Source organism: Felis catus, chromosome D4 (genome assembly GCF_018350175.1).
Source record: "Felis catus isolate Fca126 chromosome D4, F.catus_Fca126_mat1.0, whole genome shotgun sequence".
In the NCBI taxonomy this organism is placed as follows: domain Eukaryota; kingdom Metazoa; phylum Chordata; class Mammalia; order Carnivora; family Felidae; genus Felis; species Felis catus.
Window position 1 is genome coordinate 86,633,982 of NC_058380.1, and position 16,822 is coordinate 86,650,803.

Consider the following 16,822-nt stretch of genomic DNA (forward strand, 5'->3'; position numbering starts at 1 on the left):
TCCAAAAAAATTGTCTTTTAACAGAGAGAAAAGCAGAATTTCAACCTTATACAAGTGTACTTTTAAAAATCCATTCTTTGCAACTTAGTCTATCCAACCACATGTAAAATTCCTTTCCAAAGATTTCCCTTCATGAACCTTCTACAACTTTCTGTTTCATTCAGATTTTTCCCCAAGCCATTTTTCTCCAAACCAGTCTCATTTAGGACAAAACTATTTTCTTTTACCTGCAATAAAAAATGTATTTCCTTTTTTCCTCTCTTTTTTTACACATTCCTACTTTTTTACATATACAGTTGTTATTCTTATTTCCATCAGTCCTCATTATGTTTAGCAGAATTTTGACTCTTAGAAACGTTAGTCTCCAGCAGAGACTAAGTATACCCAAGTGTAAACTGTTACACCAGAATCTTTAGAAGGCAAATTTATGAATCAATTAATCACAAACCGTGTTTTCCAATAGACCCAAATGTTCTTAGTTTCTCTGCAATAAGAAGTCAAAAGCACAAACCTACATTCAGTAATCAATGCTTTAGCACTCCATTCTATTTGGAAAAGACCTAGATATCCAATGAATTCAATCCCGTTTATCCAAGTGTCAGATTACCAAACTTTGAAAACTATCTTAACAATTATCCATGAAAACTTTGAGATACACAAAATTACCCTTTATTTTAAGTCATCTTGTTGCTAACAAATTGCAACAGAGACAACATGAGTTTATTTGACCTTTAGGAAACCTTGGTAGAAAAAAAAGTTTTATATTTAATTCTGATAACCCTAAACACATGTCTGTCTTAGTTAAACCAATAAACTTAAATAAGCTTAACCACAAACAACATTCCACTTGCGTTTGTTTAAAGGACAATTTGTTCCCCATTGTCACATTTTACCTGGGACACCAGTGGGGCAATCTGAAGTGGGCGATCCAAGGGGATGCTCATTGCTCCTTGACATCGAGGGTGGGAGGGTAGTATAGAAGGCAGTTATGTGCATCCCATGGAAGGTGATGCAGAAACAGGAAGAAGGGGAGAGGGAGGAAGAAGAGGTAAAGTGCCAGAACAGCAGAGAAAGACGATTCCTGGTTCTAAACCTTGTCAGCTCTAAAAGAAGAGACCCCATGTTTGTTTGTTTGTTTTCCACCAAAGTGGAAATAAGGGAATCTATGTCAGGCTAGAGAACAGGGGGTTTCCCCGAAACAAAGGGACTTTAGGCAGCTGCCTAAAGGGAATATTTGCCTAAAGGGAATATTTTTTAAGTCCCTGCCCAAGGTAGACTAACCACAGTTGGCTCCAAATATAGTCATTAACTCAGGAAATGAGTGAGGGAGAGCCTCCCCATCTATTAGGAGGAGGAACAGAGAGAAAGAGTCAGCATGCCCTTTGTCAGGGATGGTCTGTGTTTCTTCTAGCACCTGAGTTCCATCAGGAGGCCTGTTAGGACATCCACTATGCCAGGAGGGAGTTTACTAGCCACACACATTTGGGAAAATACATTCTATAAGAGGCCTTTTGGTTCGGGTCCTTAAAGCTGTGAAGGCCTAGACCTCAGGTACCTCCGTCCATTGACCCTGTTTTCTGCAGAAGAAATCTAACTGCTAGATTCTACTAAGGTCATGCAATGTTATGGGACATCAGTCCTTTCCTAAATTTTGCAACCCAAATTGTTTCCAGTGGGTTGAAAAGGCATCCCCAGGGAGAGTTTGGGGACTGATGAGAAGCTCCCATCCTCTTTCTAGAGAGAGAAGAGCAGAGATGGCAGAGATGGTCCATTACCACGAAAATCACCCCCACCTCCCAGATGGTATCCCATGTGCAGGATATATCAGAGGTTCCTGAGGTGTCAAAGTGACCCGAGGCATACCTTGAACAAAATTGCTATGATCACCAACCAGCCCCTAAGGGCCTCTGTAGGAGGGATACTGGCATCCCCCCACTTTCCCATTGCATCCTAGGCTACAAATAGGTGTCAGCAGATGGACCTTGCTGAGAAGGCTGAAGAAACCACCATTTTTAACTCATGGAAAACACTGGAAAAGTATTACAAAGGGGAATTGCCCAATTTTGTACTTTAAGTAGTAGTTAATAAGGAACATTGACTGAAAACAGTGACGGCAGAAACCCATCATGATCTAATCTACATGCCAACACATACAGTCTTTCAGCCAACTTCCTAGGAAATGGTCCCCAGTTGTGTTTAAATTCAATCAGTTACTAGTTCTATGGGTTTCCAGGGGAGGGCCTACAGCCAGAAGTGGCTAGATCAGGGATGTAGATGGGATCACTTTAGACCAATGAGGAGGAAACCTCACACAGGAGTCTTAAGATTTGCATCTGTGCTAGTCACTTAGGTGGCTGTCCCGTGTCCAACACAGACAACTATGTATAAGAACAGGAATAAAGAGAGGGCACAAGACTCTGGGTCTTTTTTACCATTCTGGCCTGGGTACTCACTTCCAGCCAAAAGGCAGGCTTTCTCCTCCCCATAGAGTAACCACGAGCTAGAGGATTACAGACTGAGCAATGGACAGGAAAGTGTTGCAATAAGATCATACTCCTTGAAATTCCTAAAATAAGAGTAAAGGAAGAAAAGAGAAAGTACTCACCAAGTTTGCACCAAAGCTCAGGGACCAGATTAAAGGACTCAGACCCCCACATTGGCGCCAAAAGATGAGGTTTTAGAGTGGGGTGGGTGGCAGGTTCCAGAGCAACAGACAAGAAAGAATTACTGAAGACAACTTTGGTGCAAAAAATAAAAAAAGTGATTTTATTAAAGCACGGGGACAGGACCCGTGTGCAGAAAGAGCTGCACTGAGGTTATGAAGAGTGACTGGTTATATACTATGAAATTGGGGGAAGTAATGACGAACTGGAGAGAGGCCTCCAGAAGGACATTGACATGCTAATGAGGACTCCTAAGATACTTGAGGCCTTGCTATTGTCAAATCTAGGTTGTTTTACCTCTAATAAGGCATTAACATTAGGAATGGTAGGGGTTCCTGGAGAAATGTTATGCTCTGTATTTGCCTCAAGTATTTGTAACTGGGCTGCAGAGTACCAGAAACTTAATTTTACCTGCCATTTCCTTCTTGCCTTTCTTCCCCACATCACCATGGAGGTTAGGGTCTTAATAAGGGCTCCAGGAAATTGAGTCTATGGGCTTCTGGAGGTTAGACTATTGATAAATTGCCTTTTTCTTCTAACTTACTAAGATATTTGTAAACTGATGGAGACTCATGTGCTGTATGACTATGATCTCTATCAGTAAACCATTTGTTTTCTTTCCTTTCCTTTGTTCTTGGGCAGCCAGAGGAATGTCACACATATCCCACCATGGCAGAGAGGTTTCTAGCTTATATATAGCCCTCAGCTTGCCTGATGATCCCTCTTCGCCCAGAGTTGCTTCACTCAGAGCCCACCACCCAAAGGCCAGGCTAGGGGAGCTGGTTCCCCAGAAGCAGGTGGAAGAGCCCATGAGGTCTCTGCGAGTCTCATCTGAGGCCAGGGAGAACCTAAGGTCAGCCTCAGATCAGGCATTTGACAGCTCTGACTCTCGTGGTGACATCTAGGAGACACTGACCGGGGGCTGGGACTCATCAGGCCTCCCATGGACAGCTAATCCCCCATGCGGAAACTACTTCCTTCCAGGACAAAGCTGGGATCAGCCATGGCAGGAACACTTTTGGGGGGCCCAGGCCTAGCCCCTGGGCTCCACAGTTGAAGACTATGTCCAAAGATGGCAGATGGTATCAGTGGTTTCCTAAAAATGAGGCTGAGTCCTAGCACTCACTGTGACCCAAGGTACCTGGTGTCCAGAGTGGCAGGGTAGAGACACCCCCCCCCCCTTGGGCCCCAGCCACCATCACTTTTCATACATGCAGATGCATGTCTCCCATTGTCCCCCACCAGGATAGATCAGAGACTATAGCCTCAGATATCTGCTCTGTCAAGCTGTCTCATTTGTGGCTGCCATGCCCAGCTTGGGGTTTCTGTCTACTGGGCCCACAGGAGGGGCCAAGTCCTTAGGGTCAGCTGAGGTCTGGGTCCACCCTACCAATGGGGCATGGATGAGGGGAGGGACTGACTTAACGTGGGAATGTTGTGTCTTTGGAATGGTGGGGCTTTGGATCTGACAGCCATGAAAGAATTCTTGAGACATGTTTGGTGCACAAAAGGTGGTTTTATTAAAGCATGGGGACAGGACTCTTGGGAGAAAGAGCTGCACTGGGATTGTGAAGAGTGACTGGTTATATACATTGAGGTTGGGGAGATAAAGTTGACAGGAAGTTTGTAAAGAGATTTTCATATTCTCAAGAAGACTCACACACTACTGGAGGCCTAGCTATTGTAAAGCTAAGGTTGTTTTCTCCTCTAGCAAAGCATTACCATAAATACAGTAGAGAATTCCTGGAGAAATGTTATACTCCATATTTGCCTCAAGTATTTATCAATGGGTTGCAGTTCATAACGAAATTTAATGCCATCTGCCATTTCCTTCTTGCCTTTGTTCCCCATATCACAAGGGAGGTGGGAGGGTGATGTTGGGTGTCCAGGAAACTGAGTATGGGTTTCTGAGGATTAGGCTATTGATAAGATTCCCTTTTTCTCCTAATTTACTGGGACATAGGTAAACTGATGGAGACTCACATCCTGCAGGACTGTGATGTCTATCACTTAATCATTTGTTTTCTTTCCTTTCCTTTGTTCTCAGATAGTCAGGAGTACCTGAGGAATGTCACACATATCCCCTGGGGGGAGGGGCATGCTAGCATGTGCTTTGCCCTCCACTTGCTTTATCCTCCCTCATCACAAACATTGCCCAGTAGACCTTCGGTGGTAGGGGGAGGGGAAGGGTTTTTCACCCTTGTCAAGGCCTGGTGCGGGTCCCTGGGAGGGCCAGGATCTGGGCTTCATGAACAGCATAGGGTACACTCTGTCCTTCCCTACGAAGAATGTCAACTTTCAGCTGCACCCCTTTCCCTGTCCCTTTGGAAGACCACAAACAGCATGGGCTCTGTTGGCACAAGGCATTCTCTGCTTTCATCAGGTACAACAAGGGGACCCCACCACATATAGCCCACCCTGCACTTGGGCCCCAGCTGAGAGGCTCCTGGAGGTCAGAGATGACAACTGGTCCATATCAGAGATCCATGACCACACACAGTGCTAACCAGGGGGAAGAGAGTGTGGAGGGAATCAGTGTCCTTGCCAGAGATGTGGAGACATGGGGAATGCATCCTCCAGCCTCATGGACCTTCCTGCCCTTCATCTTGCATAATCTTGACCTGAGGGAAAGGGCAGAGAGTTTGCCATGATCCTCAGCACGAGCTGCTGGCAATTGCTTCACCCTTCAGGATTTGGCAAAGGATAAGTCGCTCCACCCTGGGGTGAGCCATTGGCCACAGAGACCATAAATAGCATCCCCCAGAAGCCTCCTCACTCATCTCCTCTTTCAGGGAATATCTGGAGTGGTGCCAGCTTCCTCAGCCCTGAAGTCATGGCCCTAGGTCTCCTGTGGCTGGGTCTTGTCCTGCTGGGGGCCCTGCAGACCCAGGCCCAGGATTCCACTCCAAACCTGATCCCAGCCCCACCTCTGTACAGGATCCCTCTGCAGCCTGACTTCCACAATGAGAAGGTAAGGAGCCTGGAGTAGCAGCTGCAGGGAGGTCCCAGGAAGAGTGTGAACAGAGGGGAGGAGAGACAGGATGGGCCAGGCTTTAGCTCGGTCTGCCCTCGGGTGCTCTGATGGAAGGCACACCCCATGTTCCCATTCACACCCAACCTTGCTGATAAGAGGGTCAGCTGAGCAGACTCCCCTGCTCCACACTCTCTTCCATAATCCCCCCAGTCCATGCCAGGTGGGAACATCTTCAGGCCCTCTACATGATGAGGAAACTGAGGCTCAGGGAAGCCAGCTGGCCACTTGCCAAGGGTCACCTTGTCCCTGACACACTCAGTGCTCCCACCTGGCCTGATGGCTCCAGCTCCTGCTGGCTTCATCAGCACAGCCTGTATGTTTATGTCCCTGCAGCCCAGTTAGAGGGGCTTCTGGTTGAGGCCCAGGCTTCCTGGAGGTGCCTGCAGGGATGGAGCAGGAGGGCCCCCTGGGGCTGCTCCTGGTTCTGTCTATCATCAGCTCCCATTGTAGTTCCAGGGAAAATGGTACATCATAGGATTGGCAGGGAATGAAATTAATAAAGAAAAACACAGCCAGTTTAAGATGTACACCACCACCTACGAGCTGAAAGAAGACAACAGCTACAATGTCACCTCTACCGTGGTCTGGTGAGAGCTACCAGCAACTAGGAAGCATGGGGGGCCTAGAGGGCTGTGGTGGGGGTCCAGGACTCAGACTGATGATATAGCTGAGGGGTGACCAAAACTGAAAGATGATCATTCATCCTACCACTGGGTACTGGATGTCTGCATTTAACTTTCTCTCATTCACTGGATCAACATTTCGTGGTCACTTCAGCACAGACAGAAGACAATCCTGGGGATGGACACAGACAGACATCAGGACACAAGATAAAGAGAACAGGGGTGACCTAGAATGGGAGGAGGGTCACTAGATCCACGTAGGATGTTCTCAAGGGCTTCCAGGGAGGTGGACTGTGGGCTGGGCTTTGAGGAACCAACTTGCGTCAGAAGGAGGCCTGGGACCTTCGTGGCAGGACTGCTGGACTGAGACAGAGAGAGCCACCTCTTAAAGAAACAGCAAGCCATTGTATGGCTGCCCTGAGCAGGAGCTGATGAGCGGTCTGGAGAGGGGCGGTGACCACAGTGGTGGGGGCCTCAGGTACTGGTGAGGAGTGGGTGTGGCTGCAGCAGGAAGAGGAATGATGGTGTGCAGCCCAGGAGGCTGATCAGTCATAGGTGGGAGATGACCAGAGCGGGGACAGATTAGGACCTAGAGAGGGGAGCCAAGGCTTACCCAGCTCCTCTGGGTTTCTGGATTTGGCACTTGGGTATGGGGCTAGAGCATCTGTCATTGAAGAATCCGAAGAAGGGCAGGTGTTGGGAGATCGGCTCTGGAGTGCCAGGGGACCAGATGTTGGCCCAACAGCTAAAGGAGTCTTTGGCATCCAGCAGACTGTAGCCTCGGTGGTGATTCCCCTGGCAAGGTTACAGCAAGAAGCTGCAAGATAGGAATAGGGGACAGGGGCGCCTGGGTTGCTCAGTTGGTTGGGCATCTGACTTTGCATTAAGTCATGATCTTGCAGTTTTTGAGTTAGAACCCAGGTCGGGCTCTGTGCTGACTGCTCAGAGCCTGGAGACTCCTTTGTATTCTGTGTCTTCCTGTCTCTCTGCCCCTCCCCTGGTCGTGCTCTCTCTCTTTCTCTCTCAAAAATTAATGAAAATCTTAAAAAAGTAAAAAAAAAAAAAAAAAAAAGAATAGGGGACAAATGCCTCAGGTTGGGGGTTGAGTATGGAGGGAAGGCCACCAAGGGGAAACAGCCCCAAAGAAGGAGGGAGAGTAGGTGCTGGGGGAGAGTCTAGGCAGGTCAGGAATCTCAGGGCAGAATAAGCAGGGACAGAGAGGGTGGGCTCAGTTGGGAAGAGCCAGGGCCATGTGTAGGGTGGGTTGTGTGCCTCCTGCTATGGCAGTGTGGGCTGTCACTCTCTTATCCACCCATCTCTTGCTTCCACAGGAAAAAGGCCTGTGACTACTGGATCAGAACTTTGGTCCCATGTTCTCGTCCAGGCCAATTCACCCTGGGAAACATCGAGCGTGAGTCCTGAGTTGGGTGGGTCTCTGGGGCACGGACCTCCCTGCCCCTCCACACAGACGCCATCCTGTGGAGGCCGGGAAGGAAGCAATAGCTCCCTCTGCCTGGCTAGAGCAGGCTGATCACTCACCATCCACCATACAGGTTACATTGGAACCAAGAACTACACTGTCCGAGTGGTGGCCACAGACTACAACCAGTTTGCCATGGTGTTCTTTGAGAAAGTTTACAAAAACCAGGAGTTCTTCAAGATCACCCTCTATGGTGGGTCTTAACCCTTCTGGGACCTTGCTCTTGGCCATGCTGGGGGAGAAGAGGCCCATCGCACCCAGCTCCCAAGTTGCCCTTCACTCCAAGCCCAGGGAGGTGGGAGAGTGGTCTTTCCACAGAACCCCTCAGGGGGAAGGGGTCTGAGGTGTCTTTCATATATTCTACAATATTTATGGAGCTTTCACCAGACACTCACCAGACATCTTGGCCACAGGGAGGACCAAGGAGCTGCGTCCTGTGCTGAAGGAAATGTTCATCAACTTTGTCAAAACCCTAGGCCTCACTGATGAGCACATCATCTTCCCTATCCCCAACGGTAATCACCAGCTGGGGAAAGGAGAACATATGGGGACTGTCCAGGTCTGATGTTTCCTCACTAGTAAAGTGGGGAGGGGAGTGACCCAGGCCCCTGTTGCAGTCACTGGAGTCCCAGGAGCCACTTTGGGCTCAGGGAGACCCTGCCACATCCAGGGTTCTGGGCCCCAAGTGTTCCTCCCTCACACAAGCTTGCGCCTGCCCACATGAGAATTGCAGCACCGGGGCCATGTTTCCTCAGTCTCCTTGCTTGGTCACCTCCCCCTCCACCCAGGCATACTTGTCCTGGGTCACCTCACCTTTGTCCTGGGGCTGACTTACCACTGACTTGGGAGGCACCCTTGTCTTCAGGCAGCCTGGCCTGGGCAGGTGCCTCCCAAAGCCTGAGGGTCTGTCAGGACTCAGCAGGTAAACAGGCAGAAGGCTTGGTGCCCAATCAGAACTGTGGCTGGGCCTCACCTGCCTCCTTTGGAGAACAGGTGTCACTCAGGTGTGCTTGTCCTCAGGCCTCTCCCCAAGTCCCTGCCCCATCATCTAGCCCTCTGCTGTACCATCCACAAAGGGAACTCCAGAGCTTCTGTGGCTGGTCCAGCCTGGGGCCCAAGGCAGCCAAGGGGCAGTGTAGGGGCCCTGGAGGTCAGGGATAGCACACATATACCCCTGCCCATGTTGACTATTCTGTCCCCCATAGATCAGTGCATGGATAAGTGAGCAAGCGTGCGGTAAGTATGGCTGGAGTGGGGGCTGGTGGGAGCCAGGGTGCATCTGGGAGGGGGTCCCAAGTCTGCCTTTGTCCCACCTGCCCAGCACTGCTGCCCTCTCTATTCCCTTGACTCCCTCTCAGGTGCCCTCTGGCTCTCTCCAGCCCATCCCCCTCACACCAGCCTCTGCCCACAGCACGGCCTAGATGTCCCCAACAGCCTGGACAGCACTGAGAGAGCCAGGGGACCCTCCTCACTGCACAACCAACCAGCTGCTCCCAAGACTGCCCTACTAATGGAACCCCTCCTTGTTCGCTAAATAAACACATATCCCATGGTGCCAGTCTGTGCTCCTTGACCTCTGGGCTCTCTGAGAGGTTAAAGAACATAGGGCAGGCTCCTATTAGCATCTCTCCCAGGAATTGTGGTCCCCAGCAAGGGATGGGGGCCACAGAAGCAGAGTCTAACTCTGACTGAACACTTCTAGCTCCCAACTCCAGGCCCAGCCTCAAACCAACAGCTGCCCTCACTTGCCCCTGCCTCTAGCACACTGATGGAGCACATCTCACCCCCATGTTCAGCCACCTGCAGCAGGTCAATGGCAGAGGCCCAGCGAGGGCCAGGTGTGAGGTTATGTCACCCCACTTCACCAGAAATGAAGTTTTGGGGGTAATGGGGGGCGTCCTGAGCCAAGGGCCAAGAAAGTATTCTTGAAGACATCTTTGGTGCAAAAAATAGGATTTTTTAAAGCACAGGGACAGGATCCATGGGTAGAAAGAGCTGCACTGGGGTTATGAAGAGTGACTGCTTATATACTCTGGCGTTGGAAGAGGTAAAGTCAAGGGAAGTTTTCTAAGAGATTTTCATATGCTAAAGAAGATTTACAGAATACTGGGCACCTAGCTACTGTCCAGCTAAGGTACTTTTTCCCCTAGCAAAGCATTAGCATTAAGACAGTAAGGAGTTCCTTGAGAAATGTTCTTCTCTGCCAGCCTCAAGTATCTGTCAATGGGCTGCAGGGTATCAGGAAATTAACATTACCTGCCATTTCCTTCCTGCCTTTCTTCCCCATATTACTATGAGGGGTGATGTGGGGGCTCCAGGAAACCGAGTCTATAGGTTTCTGGAGATTAGGCTATTGATAAGATTGCCTTTTTCTTCTAATTTACTAAGATATTTGTAAACTGATGGAGACTCATGTCCTGCATGACTAGTATCTCTACCAGGTAACCGTTTGTTTTCTTTCCTTTGTTCTTGGGCAGCCAGGAGTGCCTGAGGAATGTCACACACATCCCACCTGGGGTGGAGAGGGCTAATGCTAGCTTGTACTTTGCCCTCAGCTTGTCTTATGCTCCCTCATCCTATCCCCCATAAACAGTTTTGATCGTTACATCTTTAAGGTAGTTGGAGGTGGAAGGTTTCATCTTCTGTAGCTTCTTCTTGCTCAGTAAGGGAATAGAGATGTCCCTACCTATGAGTCAATATTGATCAGCTGGGGAACATATAAAAGAGTTACAGAAGGCAGAGGCAGCTGCATCCAAGGTGGACAATGAGTACGAACCTCCTTGAGTAGAAAGGATCATCTGTAGGGGCGCCTGGGTGGCTCAGTCAGTTAAGCATCCAACTTCAGTTTAGGTCATGATCTTGTTATGCCCAGAATTCGTGATCCCCAAAGACCACTAGGGAGCCGAGTCTGATGCAAAAGCAAAAGAGCCTTTATTTGAGCTAGCTCGAGCTCAATCCCCTACCTGCACCGACGCAGCGGTGAGATACTGGAGAGAGCAAATTTCAAAAGGACAAAGGTTTTATTGGGGCCTAGGGGCAGTTGGTGAGGTAATGGCTGTGGCCTCAGCCGATTGGCTGGGGAAGGGTCTGAGTCTTGTTAGGCAGGTGAGGGGGGAGGGGGGTTACTCAAGGGGAGGAGGTGTGGTCAAGGTGAAGGACACAGAACAAGATGGATTCTGCCGGCGTAGGCCTGCCCTTTCATTCCCCCCTGTCATGTAGCTTACGGACCCAATCATGGGACCAGCTGCATTTATGGTGACAAGGGGAACAGAATTTGGAGGTTTACGCAAAGTTCTGGTAACCAAGTGTCCCTGGGGTGGCTCTGGGAGGTCTGATTAAGTATTGTCCCTGAGCTGGTGTCTATGATCTGCCAGGTGATGTTCTGGGGGGCGTGGGGACTCCCAGCAGCATGAGCAATGACAAGCAGAGTTAACAGAGTTACCAATATTAGGTGGGTCGAATGCGCTGTAGCTTGAGCTTGAGCGGGTTGTGTTGGTCCCGACTGATGGCCCATCGCGTGACGACGTCCTTCCGGATCGAGGAGGGGTCCGCTGGCCGAACGTGGGTGTGATGGACCCAGGTCGAGATGCTGTCTACTTTGAGAGTGGTGGGGGTTGTCAGCACCACTATGTAGGGTCCCTTTCAGCGCGGCTCAAGGGTCTCTCAGTGGTGCCTCTTGACGTAGACCCAGTCTCCCGGCCTGTACTGATGAGGTGTCGGGGTCGGGCCAGCCTGGTAGATGGCACAAAGGCGCGGCCAAATGTCCTCGTGCGCCCTCTGGAGCCCTCTCAAGGAAAGAAAAAGTTCTTGATCTTTAAACTCAGCAAGAAGTTCAGCTCGAGGTTGGGAATAACAGGGGGTGGCCTGCCAAACATAATCTCGTAGGGAGTAAAACCCAGAGTGTAAGGAGTGTTTCTAACCCAGTAAAGGGCATACGGTAGGAGAGTCACCCAGTCCCCACCAGTCTCCATGGTTAATTTGGTAAGGGTCTCTTTTAGGGTTCTATTCATTCTTTCTACCTGTCCTGAGCTCTGGGGCCTATAAGCACAATGTAAGTTCCAGTTTACCCCCACTGCCTTGGCTACTGCCTGTGTTACCTGCGAGATAAAAGCTGGTCCATTGTCTGATCCTACCATGGCAGGAAAACCATACCTGGGTAAGATGTCTTCTAGTAGCTTCTTAGCCACCGTCTGAGCCGTTTCATGCTTGGTTGGGTATGCCTCCACCCAGCCAGAGAAGGTGTCTGTAAATACTAAAAGATATTTATAACCATACTTTCCTGGTTTGACTTCAGTGAAGTTGACTTCCCATCAGGCTCCCGGTCTGGTGCCTCTGAGCCTGGTTCCTTTTTTTATTTGATGTGGCTCTCGCGTTGGTGAGTTGGCAGGTCTTGCAGGCAGATACAACTTGCTCTATTTTGGTTTTTTTTTTTTTAATTTTTTTTTAACGTTTATTTATTTTTGAGACAGAGAGAGACAGAGCATGAATGGGGGAGGGTCAGAGAGAGAGGGAGACACAGAATCTGAAACAGGCTCCAGGCTCTGAGCAGTCAGCACAGAGCCCGACGTGGGGCTCGAACTCACATACCGTGAGATCGTGACCTGAGCCGAAGTCGGACGCTCAACCGACTGAGCCACCCAGGCGCCCCTAACTTGCTCTATTTTGGTGTCCTGTTGGTGAATCTTGATTCTGGCATGTCGGATTAAGTCTTTTAATTTTCAGGCCCCCATGTGAGTAGACCGATGCATGTGCTCTAATATTGAGACTCCAAGCCGGTCTGGCAGCACGAGTTCCTTGTTAGGTGTATACCACCATCCCTTTATCTCCTGGGCCATGGGGAGTTTCTTGATCCGCTGTAACTCCTCCTGGGAGTATTTGGGCTGGTCTGGTAAAACTGGGTCTCCCAAGTCCGGTAGTTGTTAAGCCGTTTTCTAGCTCCCAGCATCAGCGCCTTGGTGAGGGCTATGAGTTCTGCTCGCTGGGCTGATGTTCCGGAGGGTAGAGCCTCCGCCCATACGGTGTCCGTTTCGGTGACCACTGCTGCACCTGCATACCTGTGTCCATCTCACACAAAGCTGCTGCCATCAGTGAGCCAAGTGGCATCGGGGAGGGGCCGGTCGGTCAGGTCCATCCGGAATCCATGTACTTGTTCCAGGATTCCCGCACAGTCATGTAGTGGAGCACCTAGGTCAGGGTTGGGCAGCAGGGTTTCAGGATTGAGGGCTGCACTGGGGTGGAACCGCACTCGTGGAGGGTTGAGTAGGAGGCTCTGGTAATGAGTCATATGTTTGTTGCTCATCCATATATCAGGAGGCTGTTTCAGGACCCCTTCAATGGCGTGTGGGGTCGTGATCCAGATCTCCTGTCCTAGGGTCAGTTTGTCTGCGTCCTTGACTAGGAGTGATGTCGCCGCAATAATTCTTAGGCATGGCAGCCAGCCGGCAGCCACTGAGTCTGGTTTCTTGGACAGGTAAGCCACTGGGAGGTTCCAAGGGCCTAAGGCTTGAGTTAGAACCCCTTTTGCTATTCCCTTATGTTCATCTACAAAGAGGTGGAAGGGCTTCATAATGTCTGGTAGGCCCAGGGCTGGAGCACTTAGGAGGGCCTTTTTTAACTGATTAAAGGCAGTTTCTTCTTTTTCAGCCCACTTAAATGTTTTCCCCTCTTTGGGAGCTTCATATAGGGGCCTGGCGATCTCAGCAAAACCTGGAACCCAGAGGCGGCAGTAGCCAGCTGATCCTAAGAATTCCCTTACTTCTCTTCGGGAGGTGGGAGTAGGGATCTTTAGGACAGTTTCTTTTCTGGCATCTGATAACCGCCGCTGTCCGCCCTCCAGGATATATCCCAGGTAACTTACCCTCTCCCTGCATATCTGAGCCTTCTTCGCGGATGCCCGGTACCCTAAGGCCCCCAGGGTAGCCAGCAGGTCCTGGGTCCCTCGCTCACAGTCTTTGGCCATGTCGGCAGCAATTAGGATGTCATCTACGTACTGTAGAAGGGAGAGGCCAGGGTGCTCCCTTCTGTACTCACCCAGGTCCTCATGTAATGCCTCGTCGAAGATGGTGGGCGAATTTTTGAATCCCTGAGGTAGCCGTGTCCAGGTGAGTTGCCCACTGTAGCCCTCCTCCGGATCATGCCACTCGAAGGTGAACAAGGGTTGGCTCTGGGGTGCCAGTGGCAGACTGAAGAAGTCGTCCTTTAAATCTACAGTATACCAGACCCTGGAGGGCGCCAAGGATCTCAAGAGAGTGTATGGGTTGGGAACAGTTGGGTGTATGTCCGCCACCCTCTTATTTACTTCCCGGAGGTCTTGTACCAGTCGGTAGTCATTTGTGTGAGGCTTTTTGACCGGCAGTAGGGGGGTGTTCCAGGGAGACTGGCAAGGAACTAGTACCCCTAGGGTTCGTAGTCTCCGGATGTGTGGCTGGATCCCCTTCCGGGCCTCCTGAGACATGAGGTATTGTTTGATCCTTACCGGACTCTCTCCTGGCTTGAGCTCTACCAGGACCAGGGTCCTGTGAGCGGCTAGTCCTATCCCCCCCCACCCCCCCGTCTCTGCCTAAACCGAGGGGAATTCTTGTAGCCATCTGTCTATATTATCTTCTTGGGAGCGCCTCCTGGTGGAGGCGGTATTCATCCTCCAGTTTCATGGTCAGGACCTGGATGGGGTGGCCCTTGCCATCGGTGACCTGAGGTCCCCCCTTGTCTGAAAGTTATCTGAGCTCCAATCTTGGTCAGCAAGTCCCGTCGTAACAGCAGGTAGGGGCATTCTGGTTTTACCATAAAGGAGTGGGATAACCGGCCTGTCCCCAAATCTACTGTTCTTCAGGTAGTCCATGAATACTGGCTCATACCAGTTGTCCCTTGTACCCAGGACTTCTTGCTGGCTAGTTTTCCTTGTGGGGTGCGGAGGACCAAATGTTGTGCTCCGGTGTCAACAAGGAAATCAACAGGGGTCCCCTCCACTTTAAGAGTTACCCTGGGTTCGGGGAGAGGGTCCGAACCCCGACTCCCCTAATCACTTAGTTCATTTAGCTCTAGGACTTTTACTCGATCAGTCTTGCTTCCCTTCCCGCCCGCCCTTTTCGGACAATCTCGGGCCCAATGCCCTATCTCCTTGTAGTATGCGCACTGATCCTTCTGCAGCCTCTGCTTTCCCCCCTTGGCGGTTCCTTTACCTTTTCTTGCGTCGTCTGCCAGCTGCCGGAGACGGTGGTCTCGTTCCTCGGGGGAGTCAGCAGTGGTAGCTAGTAGTAGTCTGGCCAGGTCTCGAGTCTGCTTACTGCTGGCAGCCTCCATGGCGCGAGCCTGCTTGTTCTCAGGAGGCTCCCAGTTATTATATACCTTTTCGGCTACCACCAGTAAGTCCTGTAGACTTTTTTCTCCTAGTCTATCTATTTTCTGTAATTTTTTCCTAATGTCTATGGCCGATTGGTTTACAAAGGCCATAACAGCTGCCTTGCTTTCCGGAGCCTCTGGATCCATGGGGGTATAAGTACGGAATGCCTTCATGATCCATTCTAAAAAGGCAGCCAGAGATTCATCTTTTCCCTGTTGTACATTTCCTACCTTGGCCAAATTGGTTGGCTTTCTAGCAGCCATTCGGAGACCCCAAATTAGAGTCTGGTGGTAGACCCGGAGCCTCTCCTTACCTTCTGCCGTGTTGAAATCCCACTGGGGCCGAGTTAAGGGGAAGGAGGCATCTATCTGAGCCTGGTTGGTGGTGGGATTCCCGTCTGCGCCCGGAACTAGTTTTCGGGCCTCATTGAGGATTCTTTCTCTTTCTTCAGTCGTGAACAGGACCTGCAAAAGCTTCTGGCAATCGTCCTACGTGGGCTGATGGGTAAAAAGAACAGAGTCTAATAAATCAATAAGCCTTGCCAGTTTCTCAGAAAACTTAGGATTCTGAGCTTTCCAATTGTAGAGGTTACTAGTGGTGAAAGGCCAATAGTGATGGGGCTGATTCCCCTCCACGTTGGGGGTCCGGTGGCTTGCAGGGGCAGAATAGTGGAGTTGGTGGTGGAGGCAGATTGCTCCCTCTGAGCCCTTTGTCTGGTAAAGGGCGGGCTTCCCACTGGAGCGTTTCTACCTCCCGCTCTTGGAACAGCGTCTGCCTCCCCCAAAGGGGGAGGATGGTGTTCTTCCAGCATCCTAGGGGGGTTATACGGGGGAGGAAAAATTAATTCTTCAGTCCCCCCCATAGGACAGGGTAGAGGGGTGCTGAAGGCTGGGTAAGACTTTTCTTGTTTTCCTTCTTCTTTGTCCCCTGCAAAGAAAGAATGGGTTTTGGCTCCGGAGGGAGTGGGGCTAGGAAGGCCTTAAGCCAAGAGGGTAGGTAGAGGGGTAGTCTGATTCTGTCCCATAGCGTCCGTCCAGTAAGTCCACAGAACAAAACAGAGAAACACAGAAACAAATAGAGGGCCCTTAGAAAGTCTTCCAAATCCATGGAAGCAAAACTGAAAGCTAGCTTAGACCTTTGAGGAGATTCCACGTCCCTCCAAAACCGAAAGCTAGATGACGGCCTCACGCCGACCAGCAGGAGCGACCCGCCTTGTCTCAGACCTTTGAGGGGATTCCATGTCCCTCCAAAACCGATGAGGGGATTCCACGTCCCTCCAGAAGGGAGGATCGGAACGTCTTCCGAAACTCCCAGCCCGTGGTCCTCCAGTGCATCCACTTAGACCACGTCGAGCACTACCAGAATTTCAGAAATGAGCTCACACAGAAAAAATGGAATAAACAGACACTAACCATGGCCAGTCAGGCTCTCCGGGTCGGGGGTCCCTCAGGGGTCTTGGGGATCCCGGACGAGCCCCCAAATGTTATTCCCAGAATTCGTGATCCCCAAAGACCACTAGGGAGCCGAGTCTGATGCAAAAGCAAAAGAGCCTTTATTCGAGCTAGCTCGAGCTCAATCCCCTACCTGCACCGACACAGCGGTAAGATACCGGAGACAGAGCAAGTTCCAAAAGGACAAAGGTTTTATTGGGGCCTAGGGGCAGTTGGTGAGGTAATGGCTGTG

At 50.5% G+C, this 16,822-nt stretch overlaps 2 protein-coding genes across 3 annotated transcripts in view; both read left to right on the forward strand.

The window, feature by feature from the left end:
• The window catches only part of LOC101086640 (neutrophil gelatinase-associated lipocalin-like), a 110,712-nt gene extending 101,358 nt beyond the window's left edge, over positions 1-9,354 (forward strand). The window contains exon 7 of the mRNA XM_019816609.2: positions 9,212-9,354. The gene's annotated coding sequence lies outside the window, so the exon portion shown is untranslated. The remainder of the gene's footprint in view (positions 1-9,211) is intronic.
• On the forward strand, positions 5,497-9,354 carry LOC101092306 (neutrophil gelatinase-associated lipocalin-like). Of its 2 annotated transcripts, none has more exons than XM_019816610.3 (7): positions 5,497-5,634; positions 6,148-6,284; positions 7,652-7,731; positions 7,874-7,993; positions 8,214-8,315; positions 9,006-9,036; positions 9,159-9,354. In XM_019816610.3, the coding sequence occupies exons 1-6, from the start codon at positions 5,497-5,499 to the stop codon at positions 9,023-9,025; spliced, it is 597 nt and encodes a 198-aa protein (XP_019672169.1). In that variant the 3' UTR covers positions 9,026-9,036; positions 9,159-9,354. The 2 variants fall into 2 exon arrangements, with proteins under 2 accessions (XP_019672169.1, XP_011286940.2); XM_011288638.4 differs by having other exon boundaries at positions 9,212-9,354.
• Positions 9,355-16,822: the final 7,468 nt, after the last annotated feature.

Excerpts from the sequence above, each read along its gene's own strand:
- LOC101092306 (XM_019816610.3), top strand. The coding sequence starts at position 5,497 with ATGGCCCTAGGTCTCCTGTGGCTGGGTCTTGTCCTGCTGGGGGCCCTG. Across the intron at positions 5,635-6,147 it reads CTGACTTCCACAATGAGAAG|TTCCAGGGAAAATGGTACAT; the intron begins GTAAGGAGCCTG and ends CTCCCATTGTAG. Across the intron at positions 8,316-9,005 it reads CATCTTCCCTATCCCCAACG|ATCAGTGCATGGATAAGTGA; the intron begins GTAATCACCAGC and ends TGTCCCCCATAG.